The sequence below is a fragment of the Somniosus microcephalus genome, chromosome 8, assembly GCF_052327205.1.
Source record: "Somniosus microcephalus isolate GS21.2 chromosome 8, FLI_Smic_1.0, whole genome shotgun sequence".
NCBI lineage: Eukaryota > Metazoa > Chordata > Chondrichthyes > Squaliformes > Somniosidae > Somniosus > Somniosus microcephalus.
In genome coordinates, this window is record NC_140994.1 from 100,879,742 (window position 1) to 100,899,066 (window position 19,325).

At 49.8% G+C, this 19,325-nt stretch overlaps 1 protein-coding gene across 1 annotated transcript in view; it reads right to left on the minus strand.

Moving 5' to 3' along the window:
• vps26a (VPS26, retromer complex component A) overlaps positions 1-19,325 on the minus strand; it is a gene marked incomplete at its 5' end in the record, with an annotated part of 45,182 nt that overhangs the window by 15,040 nt on the left and 10,817 nt on the right. The window contains 1 exon segment of the mRNA XM_085996155.1: positions 11,789-11,864. Coding sequence (XP_085852281.1) covers positions 11,789-11,864 — 76 coding nt within the window.

A 19,325-nucleotide genomic window follows, 5' to 3' on the forward strand; every position in this document is an offset into this window, starting at 1 on the left:
GTCCACAGTTGGTCATCACCATTCCACTCCGTCCATTCAGCGAGCAGCTCCCGGCCGCCGTGGGCCCGGTCGCACCAGCAGCTCCCGGCCGCCGTGGGCCCGGTCGCACCAGCAGCTCCCGGCCGCCGTGGGCCCGGTCGCACCAGCAGCTCCCGGCCGCCGTGGGCCCGGTCGCACCAGCAGCTCCCGGCCGCCGTGGGCCCGGTCGCACCAGCAGCTCCCGGCCGCCGTGGGCCCGGTCGCACCAGCAGCTCCCGGCCGCCGTGGGCCCGGTCGCACCAGCAGCTCCCGGCCGCCGTGGGCCCGGTCGCACCAGCAGCTCCCGGCCGCCGTGGGCCCGGTCGCACCAGCAGCTCCCGGCCGCCGTGGGCCCGGTCGCACCAGCAGCTCCCGGCCGCCGTGGGCCCGGTCGCACCAGCAAGTGGAGCTGGAGACTCTCGACATTAACTACAGTGACTTCAGTATCACCAGGTAATGCCAGAGAAAAATATATCTTTTTCTAGCTCCTCAACCCAGTGTCAAACAAATTGGTTTGAAATGTATTTGTACCTGTTCACATTTGCTCTCTGGCTCTGTTGCTGTCCTCCAATGAGCCTCCCATCTCAGCCTGTACTAGTTTTCCCCACTTCCCTCCTTATTCTCTATAGGTGCAATTTAAAAAGTGAGCTCTTCAAGCCCCCCTCCTCTCTGCCCAGATCCTCTATACTTTCAATTCATTTGAACAGTCCTTTTCCCAGTCTCTACTGACTTACTCATCTCAGATGTACAATTGGTCTTGGCACCCCTGGGCTGGGGGGTAGAGGGAAGTTTAAAAAGCCTGGGGTTGGTTTGTCTGTCTGTCTGTCTGTCTGTCCGCTATACACTCAAAAAGTTATAGAGCGTACCTACACGCATGTTATATCAAAAGAAAGCTTTAGGGGAGTCTAATAGGCATATTTACTTTTTGGTCAGACAAAAATTGTTTGGACACTATACAAAAAACGTTCAAAAAGCCTCAAAAATCCACTCATTAGCAGTTGACCAATCCTACCGCTCATTAGCATTGAGTGATGTGATGGTTGACCAATTCTACAGTTCAGTGACCTGATGGTTGACCAATCCGCCGTCTGTGGGCGGGCCTAATCCTGCAGCCTCCCGACACTTCGGCGCCATTTTTTTTCATCCCCACAGCGACAGCACCAGCCAAACAAACCCCCACATTGCGGCTCCGGGAGCGGGAGGTGAGTTGGAGTCACTCGGGCCGGGCCTCACAACCGCTCGGCCCGAGACACAGAGCGGGCAGGGGAGCGTCAGCGGCCGGCCGTTAACCGCGCCATGCCGCACCGGGAGCTCAGCTGGGGTCCGTCTCGGCCCAAGCCCGGCCGGGCCTCAACCGCTAGACCCCGCGGCTGGGCTCAGTTTTCAAAGCCCTTCCCCTGGTCCCAAAGTATCACAACGACACCGGGCCTGAGGCGCTGGGGAGGGAGGGACACAGAGCAAAGCGAGAGAGCGAACAGACAGGGGCAGGGACAGAGACGGGGGGGGGGGGGGGGGGAGAAGACAGAGGGGAACGGGACAGAGAGGGGGAGGGAGAGAGAGGGGGTCACGGAGGGAAAGTGTGACAGAGTGGGGGAGCGGCAGCGCCCGGCCGTAAACCGCGCGGTCCAAAATTGCCCTGGCAACGCCGGGCCCCCCCAGCTAGTTGGAAATAATTCTGATCACTGGGTAGGGTGGTTGAAACCAGCATATCCAGCAGCGTTCAGCTGAAGCTGGTATAATTACCTGCATCAAAATAGTGAATCACATTCCACATGTAATCTGCTGACCCTGATGCGTAATGCCATGTCTTAGTGAATCACTACCTTTAATAAAATCCAACAACTTGTGGCTGTAGATCCCCCCCATTAACAGTGAAACAGCTCAGCCCAATATCTGTATTTTTCACATATTCAGGGTACTGAAGAATGAAGATAAACTGGGACCTTATTTACAGAATACACTGGCAGACAGCTCTCAGCACTGAACACACATACAGACCATTTAGACTGTGGACTAGCACTCTTAAACCCAGTCTCCCCACCCCCCAATGAGCGCCCTAACTGTTCCTGATGTTCTGTTCCACCCTATTGGCAATGGAAGCCAAGCCTGCAAGCTGACTTCACCAAATGTCCACTTCCAGCCAGGGCCACTGATTAAAGAACATGGAATGATTTCCCACTGCTTAGACCAGGCCATGGAGTTGATTTAACAGCGGCTGTGGCCCCGGTCCCGGCCCCAGCCCAATAGTCTGGGAATCGAACCTCAATAAGATTATGGCTGCTCTTCGACCTAAATTCCACTTTCCCACACTATCCCCATATCACTTAATTCCCAAAAGTCAATCGACCTGTCTTGAATATACTCAATGACTGAGCCTCCACAGCCCTCTGGGGTAGAGAATTCCAAAGATTCACCACCCTCTGAGTGAAGAAATTTCTCCTTATCTCAGTGCTAAATGGCTGACCCCTTATTCTGAGACTGACCCCGTGTTCTAGATTCCCCAGCCAGGGGAAACGTTTTCCCAGCATTAACCCGGTCAAGCCCCTTAAGAATTTTATGTTTCAATTAGATCACCTCTCCTATTTCTGAAATCTAGGGAATATAGGCCTGGTCTACTCAATCTCTTCTCATAGGGCAATCCCATCATCCCAGGAACCAGTCTAGTGAACCCTCGTTGCACTCCCTCCAAGGCAAGGAGACTAGAACATCGTACTCCGGGTGTGGCCTCACCAATGCCCTGCATAATTGTAATAAGACGTCTTTACTCTTATGCTCTAATCCTTTGTAACAAAAGCTAACACACCATTTGTAACAAAAGCTAACACACCATTTGTAACAAAAGCTAACACACCATTTGTAACAAAAGCTAACACACCATTTGTAACAAAAGCTAACACACCATTTGTAACAAAAGCTAACACACCATTTGCTTTCCTAATTGCTTGCTGTACCTGCATGTTAACTTTCTGTGATTCATGGACAAGGACATCCAGGTCCCTCTGAATGCATTCAAAAAATATTCTGCTTTTTTGTTTTTCCTACCAAAGTGGATAACTTCACACTTCCCCACATTGTATTCCATTTGCCATGTTCTTGCCCACTCAGTCAACCTGTCTATATATCTCTGCAGCCTCTTTGCGCCCTCGTCACAGCTTAGTTTCCCACCTAACTTTGTATCAGCAGCAAACTTGGATACATTACACTCAGTCCCTTCATCGAAGTTATTCAGGAGACAAGGGGGCGTTTATGTTCACAGCACACCGACGAGTCAATACCATCTCACCAAACATAGACAGCATGGAGTGCAAGGGAAGGTTAGCTCGGATTTTAGTACAATAACAGGGCACAAACACAGCTATCGCTACGTTATCTCAGACTCAAAGATAACTGCAGACTGTCTGCTTCCAAAATTCTATAGATTCTGGAACAGTTCCCATGGATTGGAGGGTAGCTAATGTTACCCCACTATTCAAAAAAGGTGGTAGAGAGAAAACGGGGAATTACATCAGTAGTGGGGAAAATGCTAGAGTCCATTATAAAAGATGTAATAGCAGAGCACTTGGAAAACAGTGACAGGATCGGACAAAGTCAACATGGATTTACAAAAGGTAAATCGTGCTTGACTAATCTACTGGAATTTTTTGAGGATGTAACTGGTAGAATAGATAAAGGGAGAACCAGTGGATGTGGTGTATTTGGACTTTCAGAAGGCTTTTGATAAGGTCCCGCATAAGAGATTAGCGTGTAAAGTTAAGGCACATGGGATTGGGGGCAAGGTACTGACTTGGATAGAGAACTGGTTGGCAGACAGAAAGCAAAGAGTTGGAATAAACGGCTCTTTTTCCGAGTGGCAGGCAGTGACTAGTGGGGTACCGCGGGGATCGATGCTAGGACCCCAGCTATTCACAATATATATTAATGATCTAGACGAGGGAACTAGATGTAATATCTCCAAGTTTGCAGACGACACAAAGCTGGGTGGGCGTGTGTGCTGTGAGGAGGGTGCCGAGAAACTCCAGTATGATTTGGACAGGTTGGGCGATAGGGCAGAAGCATGGCAGATGCAGTATAATGTGGATAAATGCAAGGTTATCCACTTTGGTGGCAAAAACAGGAAGGCAGATTATCTGACCGGCAATAGATTGGGAGAAGGGGAAGTGCAACGAGACCTGGGTGTCCTTGTGCACCAGTCGCTGAAGGTAAGCATGCAGGTGATTAAGAAGGCAAATGGTATGTTGGCCTTCGTAGCGAGAGGATTAGAGTACAGGAACAAGGGTGTCTTGCTGCAGTTGTACAGGGCCTTGGTGAGACCACACCTTGAGTATTGTGTGCAGTTTTGGTCGCCTTATCTGAGGAAGGATGTTCTTGCCATGGAGGGAGTGCAGCGAAGATTCACCAGACTGATACCTGGGATGGCAGGAATGACGTATGTGGAGAGATTGGGTCGATTAGGCTTATACTCACTGGAGTTTAGAAGAATGAGAGGGGATCTCATTGAAACTTATAAAATTCTAACAGGACTAGACACAGGAAGCATGTTCCCGATGGCGGGGGAGTCCAGAACCAGGGGTCACAGTCTAAAGATAAGGGTAAGCCATTTAGGACAGAGATGGAGGAGGAATTTCTTCACCCAGAGTGTGGTGAACCAGTGGAATTCTCTACCACAGAAGGCAGTGGAGGCCAATTCATTAAATATATTCAAGAAGGAGTTAGATATATTTCTTAAGGCTAAAGGGATCAAGGGATATGGGGAGAAGGCAGGGACAGGGTACGGAGTTTGGATGATCAGCCATGATCTCATTGAATGGCGGAGCAGGCTCGAGGGGCTGAATGGCGTACTCCTTCTCCTATCTTCTATGTTTCTAGGTTACAATACCTGCAGTGTTTTACATGTGCATGGAAAGTCAAAAACTAAATTACTTCTGCTAGATGAGGTCCTCATCAACTCAACTCAAATCCAACCTCACGGTTTTCAGGGGAGGAGTGACACGTTACTCACGGTCTATACTGGCTCAGGGGGAGGAGTGAGACATTACTCACGGTCTATACTGGTTCGGGGGGGGGGGGGCGGGGAGATGAGTGACGCGTTACTCACAGTCTACTGGTTCAGGGGGAGGAGTGACTCGTTACTGTCTATACTAGTTCAGGGAGGAGTGAGGCGTTACGCACGGTCTATACTGGTTCAGGGGAGGAGTGACGTGTTACTCACGGTCTATACTGGTTCAGGGGAGGAGTGACGTGTTACTCACGGTCTATACTGGTTCAGGGGAGGAGTGAGGCGTTACTCGCGGTCTATACTGGTCAGGGAGAGGAACGAGGCCATACTCACTGTCTATACTGGTTCAAGGGAGGAGCGAGAGGTTACTCACGGTCTACTGGTTCAGGGTAAGGAGTGATGCTTTACTCACGGTCTCTAGGTTCAGGGGGAGGAGTGCGTCGTTACTCACGGTCTATAATGGTTCAGGGGGAGGAGTGAGGCATTACGCACGGTCTATACTGGATCAGGGGGAGCAGTGAGTCATTACTCATGGTTTCTAGGTTCAGGGGAAGGAGTGACGCGTTACTCACGGTCTATATTGGTTCAGGGGGGAGGAGTGAGGCATTACTCACGGTCTAAACTGGTTCAGTGGGAGGAGTGACGTTACTCGCGGTCTATACTGGTTCAGGGGGAGGAGTGACACGTTACTCACGGTCTATACTGGTTCAGGGGGTGGAATGACGCATTACTCACGGTCTATACTGGTTCTCTGGGAAGGGCGAGGCCTTCCTCACGGTCTACTGGTTCAGGGGGAGGACCAACGCGTTACTCACTGTCTATAGTGGTTCAGGGGGAGGAGTGACGTGTTACTCACGGTCTCTAGGTTCGGGGGAGGAGTGAGGCGTTACTCACGGTATATACTAGTTCAGGGGGAGGAGTGAGGCGTTACTCACGGTCTATACTGGTTCAGGGGGAGGAGTGACGCGTTACTCACGGTCTCTAGGTTCGGGGGAGAAGTGAGGCGTTACGCACGGTCTATACTGGTTCAGGAGGAGGAGTGAGGCGTTATTGTTGTGTCTCAAGGGGTTTTATACCCTTACCTATATAACAATTAAGGAGGACTCCGGGGTGGAGAGTTTAGTTAACGGCCATTTTATTTACAATGTGCTTCTTCACTCAATGCACTACATTTCCCATAGTGCATTGCAAATCACCACTACAGTATCCAATGAGACAATTCTAATACACATTCAAAATACACAACATATTTCCTACCCCTTAAAATAGAGTGTCCACAAAACAGAATAACTGAAAATGACTATCACTTTGGAAGAGAGGGTAGACTACCTCTACATTCCGCTAACCTTGGGGATTATTCTGCCCCATGCACACAGGTTAGCACTAACTGTAACTAAGGCGCTCTGGAGGCTGCCTTTCTCTTTGGGGGTAACGCCTAGTCTCAGGAGCAGGCTCTGGCTGGCTCTCCCGTGACCTTGCAGGCGTGGTTTCCTCCCTCGATGGCACAAGAGTGGATGGTGCCACCATCTCAGGGTCGGACGACCAGTCCCTGCTGCAGCCCCCAGCAGGTCCTTGATCCTCTGTTTCTTGGGTTACCTGTGGCGACTGTCTTGGCAGTAACTGGTCTACATGCCGTCTCCATGTTCGGTCGTCTCCGGTGCGGACTCGGTATGAAACGAGGCCCGTCTTTTGAATGACCGTAGCCGGGACCCACCGCTCCGGGGTGGTGTAGTTACGCGAGAGGACTTTGCCCCCCACCACAAAGTGTCGTTCTTTGGACCTCTGAGCTCGTCTGCTGACTTGATCCTGCTGAATGGCGTGCACCACTGCTTCTGTGGACGTTGGCCTCAGCAGGTCAAGGCGTGTCCGTAGCTGCCTTCCCATGAGTAGGTAATCAGGAGATGCTCCAGTCGTAGCATGAGGCGTGTTTTGGTATTTCAGCAAGAAAGCATTTAGGAGCATCACTTCTTGCCGCTTTTAACGCGCGTTTCAGCGTTCTAACAAATCTCTCCACCAATCCACTCGCGGATGGATGATAAGGCGCGGAGAACGTGTGCTGGATTCCATTGCTCTTGAGGAACTCCTCCATCTCCTGGGATGTGAACTGTGTTCCATTGTCGGTTACGACCTGCTCTGGCAGACCAAATTGCCCGAACATCTGAGTCTCGATGGTTTTCTCCGTAGTGGTAGTGGACATTACTGCAACCTCCGGCCATTTGGAATGGGAGTCCACCGCGACCAGGAACATCGCTCCTTCCACTGGTCCCGCGAAGTCCAGATGGATCCGTTGCCACGGTGTTGCCGGCCATTCCCATGGATGCAGTGGCACTGCTCTTGGCGTATCCCTGGTTGTCTCGCATGATGGGCATGATTTCGCTTCAACTTCAATTTCATGATCCAGACCGGGCCACCAGAAGTAGCTTCGTGCCAGCTCCTTCATCCGGATAATACAACAATGTCCTGAGTGCAGCTCGTTGAGAACATGTTTCCACAGCTTTGGTGGTATGATCACTCGCATGCCCCAAAGGAGGCATCCTGACGTGACGGACAACTCCTTCCCTCTTGACAGATAATGTAGGAGCTCAGGTGGTGCGTCTGACACCCGTGATCAGTCTCCTCGCATCACCCAATCCAGCACCTTGGGTAGCGTAGGGTCCACTCTGGTCTCTTTCTTGACCTGCCAGGCCGTGACAGGGGCATTGCTCACCATGTCAAAGTAGAAAATCTTCTGCTCACAGCCTTCAGAGGGCACAGGTAGCGGAAGTCTTGACACTCCGTCCGCATTTCCATGTGCTGCTGACCTCCGGTATTTGATGTTGTAATTGTGAGTGCTTAACATCAGCGCCCAGCGCTGCATCCTGCACGCTGCCAGGGAGGGTATTCCTGTGTGTGGATCAAAGATCGATGTCAGTGGACAATGATCCATCAGCAAGGTGAATTTCCTTCCGAACAAGTAGTGATGGAACTTTGATTCCAAAGATGATGCCCAAAGCCTCTTTTTCGATCTGCGGGTATTTCACCTCCACCTTGCTCAGGGACCTTGACGCAAATGCAATCGGCTTCTCTTCGCCTGAGGGAAAGATGTGGGACACGACCGCGTCGACGCCATAAGGCGACGCGTCACAGGCCAGCTGAATCTGCAACGACAGGTCAAAGTGCGTCAACACTCTGGGGTCAGTCAAAGCTGCTTTGGCTTTCTTGAATGCAGCTTCGCACTCCTTCGTCCACGCCCAGGCCTTGCCCTGACACAGCAACTCATGTAATGGCTTCAACAGTGATGCCAGCCGTGGAATAAACTTTCCGTAATAGTTCAGGAGACCTAAGAATGACCGCAGCTGGCCGACATTTGTAGGTGCAGGAGCGTCGGCAATGGCTTTCACTTTCGACGGTGCTGTGCGTAGGCCGTCCGTGTCGATAACATGGCCTAGGTACTCCACTGATGGCTTGAAAAATTCGCATTTGTCCTTGCGAACGCATAAGCCATATTCTTCAAGTCTTCCCAGTGTCTTCGTCAGGTTCTGCAGATGCTTGTTGTCGTCCTTTCCTGTGACAAGGATATCGTCGAGATAACATTGTACCCCTGGAATGCCGCTTAAGATCTGGTCCATAGCCCGCTGAAACAATGCTGGTGCTGACGTTATACCAAAGGGTAGGCGGCAGTACCTGTAGAGGCCCTTGTGGGTGGTGATGGCAAGGTACTTCTGTGTATCCTCTTCTACATGCATCTGCAAGTAGGCTTGGCATAGATCAATCTTGCTAAACTTCTGACCGCCTGCTAGACCCGCGAAAAGATCTTCAATGATGGGGAGGGGGTACTGTTCAGCTGAGAGCACAGGATTCACTGTTACTTTGAAATCTCCACATAAGCGAACCGCGCCGTCACTCTTCATCACTGGTACCACAGGCGTGGCCCACTCACTGTGCGAAACCGGCACCAGGACCCCTATCTTGACCAGACGCTCCAGGTCAGCCTTCACCTTTGGTCTGAGTGCGTAGGGAACGTTCCTGGCCTTCAGGAATCGTGGCTGGCTGTCAGGCTTCACCTCGAGTTTGACCGTAATCCCCTTCATACTCCCCAATTCTCTGTCAAAGACAGCCGCATGCTTTGTCAACACTGCCGCTAGCCCCGCCTCTTTGACTGACACCGCATTCACTTTTTTCCAATCCAGATGAATTTTCTCCAACCATGGCCTGCCCATCAGGGATGGATAGTCACCCTTGACCACGTAAACTGGCAGCATCACGGTTTGTCCATTAAGCTCCACCTTGACCTCCGTCTTACCCAGCATTGGGACTGTTTCCCCAGTGTAGGTCTTTAAGATGAGCTTGGCCGGCGTCAGTGATAGGTGGTTCAGTTTTTCTTTGAATAGTTTCTCTGAAATCAGGGAGACAGCAGCCCCCATATCCAGCTCCATTTTGACTGGTATTCCCTCTAGTAGTGGAGTGACTCCATAGCCTGATGAGCCTCCATTCACCGTTAACACATGGAGATTCAGCTCCCCATCAGAGTCTGTGTCACTGTCTTCCTGTTCTTGTTTCACCATGTGTAGGTTTTTCTTTTTAGAACGCCAGTTGGATTCCTTGTTTGTTTTTGTGTGTCTCTGTGTAGGATTGTTTGCTTTGCCCTTTACACACACGTTCAATGTGTCCTTTCTTTTCACATTTCCGACAGGTCAGGTCTTTACACCAGCAGTCAGATGGCTGATGACCTGACCTTCCACATCTGTAACACTCTCTGGCACCCCTTGCATGCTTATCCGGTGTAGCTGCTACCCTGTGCACTCTTGTTGCAGCCCCCAACAGCTGTACATCTTTAGCTGCTAACTCCATAGACACAGCGAGCTCCACTGCTGATTTAAGCGTCAGTTTGCCAGTCGTGAGCAAGCGCTTCTGTGTTGCTTCACATCTTAATCCACACACAAACCTATCACGGACAGTGTCATTTAGAGTTCACCAAACTCACAATGCTCAGTTAGCTTCTTTAGCACTGCAACATATTCGGCTATGGACTCACCCTCCCCTTGGTTTCGTTTGTGAAACCTGAACCTCTTGGCAATCAGCAGCGGCTTGGGTGCGAAATGGGTTTCCAAAACTTCCACAATCTGATCATGTCTTAGCGCCGGGCTTATCCGGGTGCATCAAACTCCGTAACAAGCCAAATGTTTTTGCTCCGATCACACTGAGGAACGTCGCCACTTTCACGTCATCTTTAATGCCATTTGCAGTCACAAAAAATCCAAAACGCTCTGCATAAGCACGCCATTGCTCCGCCGTTTCATCAAATGGTCCAAACGCCCCGGTCAGCATAGCCATCTTGTTATTTTTAAAAAAAATCTTTACAGTCCTTTTCCTCCACTTCGTTTCACTGTATCTTTACTCTCCCCCTTCTTATTTGTGTAACACACGAACCGCCACCTTTACGAGGCGATTGCATCAGCACTAAACTGCGGGCGCGCCATTAAGAAAAGACAGGAACTTCTTACTTTAAACATCGCCAATTCCAGTGCAAAGTGATGTGCAAGTCCGTCGTCCTCGTCGCCAGTTTTGTTGTGTCTCAAGGGGTTTTATACCCTTACCTATATAACAATTAAGGACTCCGGGGTGGAGAGTTTAGTCAACGGCCATTTTACTTACAATGTGCTTCTTCACTCAATGCACTACATTTCCCATAGTGCATTGCAAACCACCACTACGGTATCCCATGTGGGACAATTCTAATACACATTCAAAATACACAACAGTTACTCATGGTCTATACTGGTTCAGGGGGAGCAATGACTCGTTACTCACGGTCTATACTGGTTCAGGGGGGAGCAGTGAGTCGTTACTCTCGGTCTACACTGGTTCAAGGGAGGAGTGAGGCATTACTCACGGTTTCTAGGTTCAGGGGGAGGAGTGACGCGTTACTCACGGTCTATACTGGTTCAGGGGGAGGAGCGAGGCGTTACTCACGGTCTATACTGGTTCAGGGGGAGGAGTGACGTGTTATTCACGGTCTATACTGGTTCAGGGGGAGGAGCGAGGCGTTACTCACGGTCTATACTGGTTCAGGGGAGGAGTGCGGCGTTACTCACGGTCTCTAGGTTCAGGGGAGGAGTGAGGCGCTCCTCACGGTCTATACTAGTTCAGGGGGTGGAATGATGCATTAGTCACGGGCTATACTGGTTCAGGGGGAGGAGCGAGGCGTTACTCACAGTCTATACTGGTTCGGGGGAGGAGTGCGGCGTTACTCACGGTCTATACTGGTTCGGGGGAGGAGTGACGCGTTACTCACGGTCTTTAGGTTCGGGGGAGGAGTGAGGCGTTACTCAGTCTATACTGGTTCAGGGGGAGGAGTGACGCATTACTCACGGTCTATACTGGTTCGGGGGGGGGGGGGGGGGGGAGTAGTGAGGCGTTACTCACGGTCTACTGGTTCAGGGGGAGGAGTGACTCGTTACTCACGGGCTATACTGCTTCAGGGAGAGGAGTGAGGCGTTACTCACGGTCTATATTGTGCAGAGTGCTGTTGCTGAAGGGAGACTGGGTTCCTTGCCCTTCACTCAAAGTAAAACTGCCTGGCATATCGTCCTGAAGTAGTGACACCCTGGACACAGCTACACACACTGGATTTGCTGCCATTGATACCGCCAATGTGCTAACCTCTCTGTAGTCACCATTCTCCAGCTCGTTAGAGTAGATATTAACTGCAGGAAAAGCAATCTTGGAATGTTTGGGGGTGGGGGGGGGGGGGGTGGGGGGGGAGGGTGGCGTGGAGAAAGGTCGGCAACTTACCAATCTGTCCAACAAACTCAATTCGAATTCCTTTGTGCTCCAAACGCTTTCCCGTCTGTTTAAAAGTAAGATTTACCTGCCAAAACAATTAAATAGGGAAAACGTAAAAATTCTTCCATTTTTCTAAATTCGCTTTGAAGACAAATCTCAAATCTTTTTCACCCCCCCGCGCCTTCACTCTCTCGCTCCTTTACTCCCCTCACCCCGCTCTCTCTCGCTCCTTTACTCCCCTCACCCCGCGCTCGCTCTTCTCCTTACTCACCTCACCCTCGCGCTCTCGCTCCTTTACTCCCCTCACCCCGCTTCTCGCTCCTTTACTCCCCCTCACCCCGTTCTCAGCTCCTCTTACTCCCCTCACCCACCGCTCTCTCTCGCTCCTTTACTCCCCTCACCCCGCTCTCTCGCTCCTTTACTCCCCTCACCCCGCTCTCTCGCTCCTTTACTCCCCTCACCCCGCGCTCTCGCTCCTTTACTCCCCTCACCCCGCTCTCTCGCTCCTTTACTCCCCTCACCCCGCTCTCGCTCCTTTACTCCCCTCACCCCGCTCTCGCTCCTTTACTCCCCTCACCCCGCGCTCTCGCTCCTTTACTCCCCTCACCCCGCTCTCTCGCTCCTTTACTCCCCTCACCCCGCTCTCGCTCCTTTACTCCCCTCACCCCGCGCTCTCGCTCCTTTACTCCCCTCACCCCGCTCTCTCGCTCCTTTACTCCCCTCACCCCGCTCTCTCGCTCCTTTACTCCCCTCACCCCGCGCTCTCGCTCCTTTACTCCCCTCACCCCGCTCTCTCGCTCCTTTACTCCCCTCACCCCGCTCTCTCGCTCCTTTACTCCCCTCACCCCGCTCTCGCTCCTTTACTCCCCTCACCCCGCTCTCGCTCCTTTACTCCCCTCACCCCGCTCTCTCGCTCCTTTACTCCCCTCACCCCGCGCTCTCTCGCTCCTTTACTCCCCTCACCCCGCTCTCGCTCCTTTACTCCCCTCACCCCGCTCCTTTACTCCCCTCACCCCGCTCTCTCGCTCCTTTACTCCCCTCACCCCGCGCTCTCGCTCCTTTACTCCCCTCACCCCGCTCCTTTACTCCCCTCACCCCGCTCTCGCCTTTACTCCCCTCACCCCGCTCTCTCGCTCCTTTACTCCCCTCACCCCGCTCTCTCGCTCCTTTACTCCCCTCACCCCGCTCTCTCGCTCCTTTACTCCCCTCACCCCGCTCTCTCGCTCCTTTACTCCCCTCACCCCGCTCTCGCTCCTTTACTCCCCTCACCCCGCTCTCGCTCCTTTACTCCCCTCACCCCGCTCTCGCTCCTTTACTCCCCTCACCCCGCTCTCGCGCTCCTTTACTCCCCTCACCCCGCGCTCTCGCTCCTTTACTCCCCTCAGCCCGCTCTCGCGCTCCTTTACTCCCCTCACCCCGTGCTCTCGCTCCTTTACTCCCCTCACCCCGCGCTCAGCTCTTATCATATAGTCTGTGCGAGTCCAGCAATATCCTATTTCATACAGCCCAAGGCCACGTGCTCAATCAGCAGCCGTCGTGGCCAAGGTCTCCGGTCAGTTACCCAACACTGAGGCCTCGCGTTTTAAACTTCCTCCATTCACATTCAGGTACACTCCCATTTTAGGAAGGCACTGTTCTTGATTGCGCAGTGCCAGCGAGCGCAATGCACTATATCCAGATGATGACCGTACCGTTAGCAGGGCAGGGTGAGAGCTTGTGCCACTGGTTTAGTCTGTTTCTGGGGACCAGTTAGCTGTGTATCCCAGTGTTCTGGGGACTAGTTAGAAAGTTACAGCACGGAAGGAGGCCATTTCTGCCCATCGTGTCCGCGCCGGCCAACTAAGAGCTATCCAGCCTAATCCCACTTCCCAGCTCTTGGTCCATAGCCCTGCAGGTTACAGCATCCCAAGTGCACATCCAAGTACTTTTTAAATGTGGTTAGTGTTCCTGCCTCTACCACCCTTTCAGGCAGTGAGTTCCAGACCCCCACAACCCTCTGGGTGAAGAAATTTCCCCTCAAATCCCCTCTAAACCTTCCATCAATTACTTTAAATCTGTGCCCCCTGGTTTTTGACACCTCTGCTAAGGGAAATAGGTCCCCTCTATCCACTTTATCTAGGCCCCTCAATTTTATACACCTCAATAAGGTCTCCCCTCAGCCTCCTCTGTTCCAAGGAAAACAAACCCAGCCTATCCAGTCTTTCCTCATAGCCAAGATTCTCTACTCCCGGCAACATCCTTGTAAATCTCCTCCGTACCCTCTCTAGTGCATTCACATCTTTCCTGTAATGTGATGACCAGAACTGCACGGAGTACTCTAGCAGAGGCCAAACTAGTGTTTTATACCGCTGAAGCATAACCCCCCTGCTCTTGTAGTCTATGCCACGTCCAATAAAGGCAAGCATTCCATACCTTCTTAACCACCTTATCTACCTGGCCTGCTACCTTCAGGGATCTGTGGACATGCACTCCAAGGTCCCTTTGTTCCTCTACACGATTCAGTGTCCTACCATTTAATGTGTATTCCCTTTCCACAATTGTAAGGAAGGATATTGGCTCTGATGATGTGGACTCTGTATGGGTAGAACTGAGAAATACCAAGGGGCAGAAAATGTTAGTGGCAGTGGTATACAGACCTCCAAACAGTAATGCAGAGGTCAGGGATGGCATTAAAAGGGAAATTAGAGAAGCGTGCAATAAGGGCACAGCAGTTATCATGGGTGACTTTAATCTACATATAGATTGGGCTAACCAAATTAGTAACAATACTGTGGAGGAGGAATTCCTGGAGTTTATACGGGATGGTTTCCAGGACCATTATGTCAAGGAACCAACTAGAGATCAGGCCATCTTAGACTGGGTATTATGTAATGAGAAGGGATTAATTAGCAATCTTGTTGTGCGAGGCCCCTTGGGTCAGAGCGATCATAATATGATCGAATTCTTCATTAAGATGGAGAATGAAGTAGTTGACTCAGGCTAGGGTCCTGAATTTAAATAAAGGAAGCTACGATGCTATGAGGCGCGAGTTGGGTAGGATTGATTGGGGAATGTCACTCAAAGGGTTGACGGTGGATAGACAATGGCAAACATTCAAAGATCGCATGGATGAACTACAGAATTTGTTCATCCCAGTTTGGCATAAAAATAAAACAAAAAAGGTGACTCAACCGTGGCTAACAAGGGAAATTAGGGATAGCATAAGATCTAAGGAGAGGGCATATAAATTGGCTAGAAAAAAGCAGTAAACCAGAGGATTGGGAGCAGTTTAGGATTCAACAAAGGAGGACAAAGGGGTTAATTAAGAGGGGGAAAAGAGAGTATGAGTGCAAGCTTGCAGGGAACATAAAAACTGACAAAGCTTTTATAGATATGTGAAGAGAAAAAGATTGAAGTCAAGCATAGGTCCCTTGCAGTCAGAATCAGGGGAATTTATAATGGGGAACAAAGAAATGGCAGACCAATTAAATACATACTTTGGTTCTGTCTTCACAAAGGAGGACACAAATAACCTTCTAGAGATGTCAGGGAACATAGGGTCTAATGAAAGGGAGGAAACTGATTGATAGAAATCAGTATTTGTAGGGAAATGGTGTTAGAGAAATTGACAGGATTGAAGGCCGATAAATCCCCAGGGCCTGATAATTTACATCCTAGGGTACTTAAGGAAGTGGCCCTAGAAATAGTAGCTGCATTGCTGGTCATCTTCCAAAATTCGATAGACTCTGCAACAGTACCCATGGATTGGCAGATAGCTAATGTTACCCCACTGTTCAAAAAGGTGGTAGAGAGAAAACGAGGAATTACAGACCAGTAAGCCTGACATCGGTAGTGGGGAAAATGCTAGAGTCCATTATAAAAGATGTAATAGCAGAGCACTTGGAAAGCAGTGACCGGATCGGACAAAGTCAACATGGATTTACAAAAGGTAAATCGTGCTCGACTAATCTACTAGAATTTTTTGAGGATGTAACTGGTAAAATAGATAAGGGAGAACCAGTGGATGTGGTGTATTTGGACTTTCAAAAGGCTTTCGATAAGGTCCCGCATAAGAGATTAGCGTGTAAAGTTAAGGCACATGGGATTGGGGGCAAGGTATTGACTTGGATAGAGAACTGCTTGGCAGACAGAAAGCAAAGAGTTGGAATAAACGGCTCTTTTTCCAAGTGGCAGGCAGTGACTAGTGGGGTACCGCAGGGATCGGTCCTTGGACCCCAGCTATTCACAATATATATTAACGATCTGGATGAGGGAACTAGATGTAATATCTCCAAGTTTGCAGACGACACAAAGCTGGGTGGGCGTATGTGCTGTGAGGAGGATGCCGAGAAACTCCAGTATGATTTGGACAGGTTGCGTGATTGGGCAGAAGCATGGCAGATGCAATATAACGTGAATAAAAGCGAGGTTATCCACTTTGGTGTCAAAAACAAGGTGGCAGATTATTATCTGAATGGCAATAGATTGGGAGAAGGGGAAGTGCAACGAGACCTGGGCGTCCTTGTGCACCAATCGCTGAAGGTAAGCATGCAGGTGGTTAAGAAGGCAAATGGTATGTTGGCCTTCGTAGCGAGGGTTTGAGCACAGGAACAAGGATGTCTTGCTGCAGTTGTACAGGGCCTTGGTGAGACCACAGAGTATTGTGTGCAGTTTTGGTCGCCTTATCTGAGGAAGGATGTTCTTGCCATGGAAGGAGTGCAGCGAAGGTTCACCAGGCTGATACCTGGGATGGCAGGAATGACGTATATGAGGCGAGATTGGGTCGATTGGGCTTGTACTCGCTGGAGTTTAGAAGAATGAGAGGGGATCTCATTGAAACTTATAAAATTCTAACAGGACTAGACAGACTAGATGCAGGAAGGATGTTCCCGATGGTCGGGGAGTCCAGAACCAGGGGTCACAGTCTAAGGATAAGGGGTAAGCCATTTAGGACAGAGATGAGGAGGAATTTCTTCACCCAGAGAGTGGTGAACCTGTGGAATTCTCTACCACAGAAGGCAGTAGAGGCCAATTCATTAAATATATTCAAGGAGTTGGATATATTTCTTAAGGCTAAAGGGATCAAGGGATATGGGGAGAAAGCAGGGACAGGGTACTGAATTTGGATGATCAGCCATGATCGCATTGAATGGCGGAGCAGGCTCGAGGGGCCCACCTAACCAACCAACTTATTGATATGTTCCTGCAGTCTGCAGCTTTCTTCTTCAGTATCAACCACACAGCTGATTTTAATATCATCTGCAAACTTCTTAATCATACCCCTATATTCAAGTCTAGATCATTGATATATACCACAAAAAGCAAGGGACCTAGTACTGAGCCCTGCGGAACCCCACTGGAAACAGCCTTCCAGTCACAAAAACACCCATCAACCATTACCCTCTGCTTCCTGTCTCCGAGCCAGTTTTGAATCTAACTTGACACCTTGCCCTGGATCCCATGGGCTTTTAACTTCGTGACCAGTCTGCCATGTGGAACCTTCTCAAAAGCCTTGCTAAAGTCCATATACACTACATCAAACGCACTACCCTCATCTACCCTCCTCGTTACCTCCTCAAAAAATTCAATCAAGTTTGTCAGACACGACCTTCCTTTAACGAACCCGTGCTGACTATCCTTGATTAATCCGTGTCTTTCTAAATGAAGATTTATCCTGTCCTTCAGAATTCTTTCCAATAATTTTCCCACCACCGAGGTTAGGCTGACTGGCCTGTAATTACTCGGTCTATCCTTTTCTCCCTTTTTAAACAAGGGTACCACATTAGCAGTCCTCCAGCCGCACACCTGAAGCCAGAGAGGATTGAAAAATGGTCAGGGCCTCTGCTATTTCCTCTTTTGCTTCGCTTAACAGCCTGGGATACATTTCATCCGGGCCTGGGGATTTATCCACTTTTAAAGCTGCTAAACCGCTTAATACTTCCTCTCACTATGTTTATTTCATCTAATATTTCACACTCCTCCCCCGATAGCAATGTCTGCTTCGCCCCTCTCCTTTGTGAAAACAGACGCAAAGTATTCATTAAGAACCCTACCGACGTCTCCCGCCTCCACACACAGAGTACCCTCATGATCTCCAATAGGCCCTACTCTTTCTTTAGTTATCCTCTTACTCTTAATATATTTATAAAACATCTTTGGGTTTTCCTTGATTTTACTTACCAAGAATTTTTCATGCTCTCTCTTTGCTTTCCTAATATCCTTTTTAATGCAACCCCTGCACTTTCTGTACTCCTCTAAAGATTCTGGAGTATTTAGCCCTCGGTATCTGTCATACACCTCCCTTTTTTTCTTTATCCTACCCTGTATGTCCCTAGACATCCAGGGGACTCTAGATTCGTTAGTCCCACCTTTTTTCTTGACGGGCACATGTTTGGTCTGAACCCTCCGGATCTCCTCCTTGAATGCCTCCCACTGCTCTGACACCGATTTACCTTTAAGTAGCTGTTTCCAGTCCACTATGGCTAAATCCCCTGAGCTTAGCAAAATTTGCTTTTCCCCCCCAATTTAGAATTTTTATTCCTGGTCTATCCTTGTCCTTTTCCATAACTACCTTAAATCTAACTGAATTATGGTCACTAGCACCAAAACGCTCCCCCACTGATACGTCTTCTACCTGCCCAGCTTCATTCCCTAAAACTAAGTCCAGAACTGCCCCCTCCCTTGTTGGGCTTGCTGTATACTGCCTAAAAATGTTCTCCTGGATGCATTTTAGGAATTCCGCACCCTCTATACCCTTCACACTAATTTTATCCCAGTTTAATATCAGGGTAGTTGAAATCCCCCATTACTGCCCTACAGTTTTTGCACTTCAGAAATGTGTCTACATATTTGTTCTTCTATCTCCCTCTCACTGTTTGGGGGTCTGTAGTATACTCCCAGCAGTGTGATCACCCCTTTTTTGTTTTTCAATTCGACCCATATGGCCTCGTTTGATGATCCCTCCAACATATCATCCCTCTTCACAGCTGCAATAGTTTCTTTAATCAATACCGCGACCCCCCTCCCTTTTTACCTCCCTCTCTATCCTGTCTGAAAATCCTGTAACCAGGAATGTTGAGCTGCCATACCTGCCCCTCTTTCAGCCACGTCTCTGTAATATCATAGTTCCAAGTATCTACCTCAGCTCATCTGCCTTGTTCGCTATACTCCTTGCATTGAAGTATATACCATTTAGTACAGGCAAACCCTCCTTGTTGACTACTATTTAGCCCTTGATTCCTCTGTCCTTCAAATTTACTTTCTACATTTTTGTTTTCCAATTCCAGTTTTTCTTCCCTCCCTACTGACTCTATTCTTAGGTTCCCATCCCCCTGCCAAGCTAGTTTAAACCCGCCCCAACAGCACTAGCAAACCCTCCCGTGAGGATATTGGTGCCATTCCCGTTGAGGTGCAACCCGTCTGGGCTTGTAGAGGTCCCACCTCCCCCAGAAACAGTTCCAATTCCTCAGTAATCTAAAGCCTTCCCTCCTACACCATCTCTCCAGCCACACATTCATCTGCTCTATCTTCCTATTTCTGTACTCACTAGCACGTGGCACTGGTAATA